General features: G+C 42.6%; 1 protein-coding gene across 1 annotated transcript in view; it reads right to left on the bottom strand.

The window, feature by feature from the left end:
- The window catches only part of ALCAM (activated leukocyte cell adhesion molecule), a 35907-nt gene extending 32385 nt beyond the window's left edge, over positions 1 to 3522 (bottom strand). The window contains exons 1-2 of the mRNA XM_009883712.1: positions 3397 to 3522; positions 510 to 729 (exon numbers count right to left, since the gene is read on the bottom strand). Of these exons, the coding sequence (XP_009882014.1) occupies positions 510 to 729; positions 3397 to 3450 (274 nt within the window). The 5' untranslated portion in view covers positions 3451 to 3522. The remainder of the gene's footprint in view (positions 1 to 509; positions 730 to 3396) is intronic.
- Between the last annotated feature and the right edge of the window lie 933 nt (positions 3523 to 4455).

Here is a 4455-nt window from a genome sequence, read left to right as displayed (position 1 = left end):
TCAGCAGGGGACAAAATAAGCATTTGGGGCTAGCAACTCGTTTTCCAGCCTTTTGTTTGCTCGCTCACTCACAGTTCATACCCTTGCGCACTAGTTGCTCGGAGCTGGTTTAAACCTCTCCACTGATCTAATCCTGCAGACCGCACACAGTTAATGCTTCCCTCCTGCAGAAAAATTCGCTCCGAGAACAAATGGAAAATAATCAGTGCTAATTTTACATTTTGCATTTCCAAGGCCAAATGACATCACATAAGTGAGTCATTATCAAAGCCTAAAATTCTCTTTGAGCCAGCACTTATCATGAATAAACTGCAAGTGCAGGCAGTCCTGTTACGTAAATGCCACCAGTAGATTACATTTCTGAAAGCTGCAGAAATTTGCTAGTCTTAGTGATTTACTCAGCCAAACTTACTTTCTTGGCTTTAATCTTTCCCTTAAACAAAAGTTTCCATAATTTACGATTCAGATGCTGCTGAACGTTAATGGTAGTAACAACTAGATTTACTTACTGAAGACTTTGACTATCGTTGGCTCTTCGGAAACATCATCTTCTGTAACTAGCATACATACAAATCTCTTTTCATCACTGATTCTTGCATTCTTGATGGATAATGTATAGTTTTCTGAGAGACTCAACCTGTCTTTGTAGTCTGGTACATCATCATACTGTACATTTTTTTTTGTTGATGATCTGAAGGCAATAAATACTGGAGATCCATTTGGCATTTCCTATAATAAAAGGATAAACACCTCCATTTTTGCATAAACACTCATTTAGAAGTTCCTGAAGATCTGCAATTGGTACAAACCCATAATTTAAAAAAAATCTGAAAACTACATCAGATGGCTTTTATCTTGATTCATTTCTGCTGTACAAGCAAGAAATAGGGGTAGTACGGCAGCTATTTTAAGATTGCCATGGTACACATTAAGAATATCAACAGTAGAAATAATTTCAATCCTTTGGCTCAATCTCAGCACAGCATAGGGCTTTCTCTGATGAAGGCCGGTGGTTCTGGCTCCACCTGCCTCTGTGTGTATGCAAAAGTATTTGAAATAGAAGCATTTGGGAGCTAGGTTCAAAAGCTTCACTTGCCTTTTTTTTCACGATTGTTTTACATATTCATATTGTTTGTCGGGGATATTCAGACTTCATTCCAAATGCAGGATTTAATCAGGCATAACTGCCTATTTTATTCTAAATTAGTTTTTAGCTTTTTTTTTTCTTCTTTGTTTTTAAAGGATCCAAGAGTTAGCGGCATGGGAATATACATACAATCAAATATTGTTATTTATGCATCTCAGGATAATCTGCAAAATATCATTTTCTAGACATCCTGCTTATATTAATAAGTATGCAGTTGCCACCCTAAGAAGGAATACAAAGTTGACAGCCTTGCACAAACCTGCCATAACAAAAATTTACTTTTATGAGCCACAAAGTTACAGGCTGAGTTCTGCAGGATTTCACACCCCCTCTCCCCTGAGCAGGGACAGACACTGTCTGCCTTTAAACAGAGCGAGGTGAAAAGCTGACTCCATCTTTATATTCGGTATTGTGCCGGGGGCTGGAAGAGGTTTTCTTTCCCTTTTAATCCTTGCACCTTGCAGCACTGATGCGAGTAGTGTTCCCAGCACAATACCTCAGCTTGACTGCAGAGCCCACAAAAGCATGACGATGCTGTGACAGGAGATGAGCGGTGTCAGAGCTGGGCAGGGAGCAGGAGGCAACAGCTAATGTGAAGTTTCAATTCCCCCATAGCCTTTCTTCCCTCTCCCGCTTTTAACTCTCGGATTACTATAGACGTCTGTCACACAGGAAAGAAAGCTTTGCCTTGACTCGATACATGCAAAGTTGGCTGTCGAGTGCAAACAAGCTCTTAACTCCGTAAGGCTCCCTAGCGCAGGTAGATGCTGAAGGGAGCAACTCCTGCTCCTGCCGTGGTGCAAGTCTCCCAGTACCCCAAGCTTTTACCAGCAACCCGAACTGCTACTCCTAAGGCAGCAGAGCAGAAAACAAGAGTTCCTCCTTCTTCCAATGAAATAACCACCTGACCAAAAAAACACCAAACCAGCCCTCCCCCTGTTAAAAACAAGTGTTGCCATGCTGGGAGCTGCCCTGGGAGAATGGGTATCACTTTCACTTGGTTGTGTCGGCTCTGTCAACAGTTTCATACGCTTGAAAGTGGATGGGCTTTTTTGCATGTTGGGTTTCATGTCCCTTTCTATTCAGACGAGGCTATAACATCTCCATTTGCTGCCTGGTACTTGTGTGAGCTGAGCAATCCAAACGCACTGGAAAGAGACAATGCATTTCTTTTGCTCCAAATAGCCTTGCATCTTCGTACAGATGGATTTATATGAACCAGTTTCACTGTCCCTTTTAGGGACACGTTCTCTACAGATTTCTGACTTCACGTCCTGAAATATGTTTGCGGAACTCTTGAGTGGATGAGAGCTTCAAAAGCTGCAAACTTCCAGCTACAAGGGAAGGAGCCAGGGGGATTACGCAACAACCCCAGTGGCAGACCAGTCTGCTGGATGCCATTCAAAAAGAGAACGCTACGTAATTTTAAATCCACTGTCAGAGTAGAAATCACCTGCTATTGCTGGTAACATTTCGGTTTGAGCACAAGAGGAGATTTAGATGAACTTTACTGAAAGAGGAAAACCAGTTGTCCCGATGTCAGTCTGAGAAGCTGGAAGGTTTCATTCTCCTGGCACTTTTTTCCACATGTGCTTCCAGGTTGCACTTGACTTTGATATGCTTATTCTTCTTTTGTCTTGGGATACCAATCACACACAGAAGCAGCGCATCCTGTGGTATTCCTACTGCAGGCTGACCGAGATGACCAAGAGACCACCCATGTTTTTGTGGTGCGCCTCTGTTCTCTGTGTGCCAGAAATGGCAGAGTGAAACCACCACCGACTCTACTAAGGTCGGCGCTGCCCTCTTCTTTGCTGAGCATAAGACGCGCTGAAGCGTGAAACAGTACTGAGTGACTGTCAGATGAACCAGACCCGGGGACAGCGCTTTCCCAGGGAGGAAGCGCGCCCCGCTCCAGGCAGCCCGCTTCAAAAGTATTCAGATGTACAACGATGGCTCTGTCAAGCGAGCGAGACACCACTGGGTAACATGCCAGATCTCTAATACAGGTTGGCAGAGAACTCCCGAATAATTACTTCTCTTGAACAACGAGATTAATTCCTCAAACCTCTAATCTATGCTTGGCAGAAATTATGCAGGTTGGAATGTTGCAGTCTTACAAACACAGGAATAAATGTCTTCGCATCCAAGGCAGAAATCCTATCGATTGGAGCCTTGTAATCTCACACACAAAAAATACACATCTTCTTGTACCGGCTCTAATGAATGTAAAGATAAGCTATACTTACATATTTCCATTTCCCAAACATGAGACCATCTGGTACTTCTAGACGACAGGGCATAGTAATAGTATCTCCATATACTGCATTTACTGTGTACAATCCCAGAGCTGGAGGAGAAACAGAAAGAGAGGAAACAATTTTAAGTGTTTTCTTGAATTCCCATATGCTACCTAATGTTTGGTTCATAGCTACTACAAAAGCAGAGCCACCTCTTTGCAAATAGTTATTTTCCAGCATGTAGGATTTATCCCCAAACCTCTAACAAAACAGGATTCCTGTCACTACATTTGTTTACTTAAACATTATAACTTTTTCGGATCCACGTTTCCTGCTGGTGTCAGTCATAAGTGGGTTTCCAAACAGGACTGCACCCACTCAACTGGATGAACACGTACACTACAACCCGTACCCACAGCTATTGTCTCAAATTTAAAACTTGAAAAGGAAAATCGCTAAACCTCTATTTTCTTCATCGGAAAAACTGGCCACTTCACCCTGGAAAGATTATGCTGCAACGCAACGTTGTGAGGAGGCGAGCAGACAAGTGATATTCTGACTGCTGCGCTACATTAAAAACTTAGAAAAGCAAGAAAGAAAAGAAAATGTTACTTAAATGCTGGGTTCCCTTAAACCTGGGAAACAAACTAGTCTGCACATTTGGATTTTGGAAAAGTGAAGTGAAATGCTTCTATGAATTATTTAAGAATACCTTTTTTTGGAAAACTCAGCACAACGTTATTGTACTAATGCATACAAATTTACAGAATAAAACTGACCCACTTATTTTCATTGTCCAAAACACGTGAACTGAACAAAAACAACAGAGCCTAAAGTGATGAAATGTTAAAACGCAAGGAAGCTTAAAGGGGAAGATGTTACAGTATGGTGCATTTGCTGTAACGCAACTTTGTCTCTGCTCCTATTGCCCGTAGCTCCCCCTGCTCTCAGTGGTGCTTTCTGCTCCTCACACTGGAGGGACGTTCCGCCTCTGGTGCCCTCCCGGTGTCACTGAGTGAGAGCGCCTGTCTGTCTGCTCTCTCCCCAACGTCTGTGGCTCTTGTCAGG

This window comes from Charadrius vociferus, unplaced genomic scaffold (genome assembly GCF_000708025.1).
Source record: "Charadrius vociferus isolate BGI_N301 unplaced genomic scaffold, ASM70802v2 scaffold554, whole genome shotgun sequence".
NCBI lineage: Eukaryota > Metazoa > Chordata > Aves > Charadriiformes > Charadriidae > Charadrius > Charadrius vociferus.
Note: the sequence above shows the minus strand (reverse complement) of the source record. Positions and strands in the feature narration are given on the sequence as shown.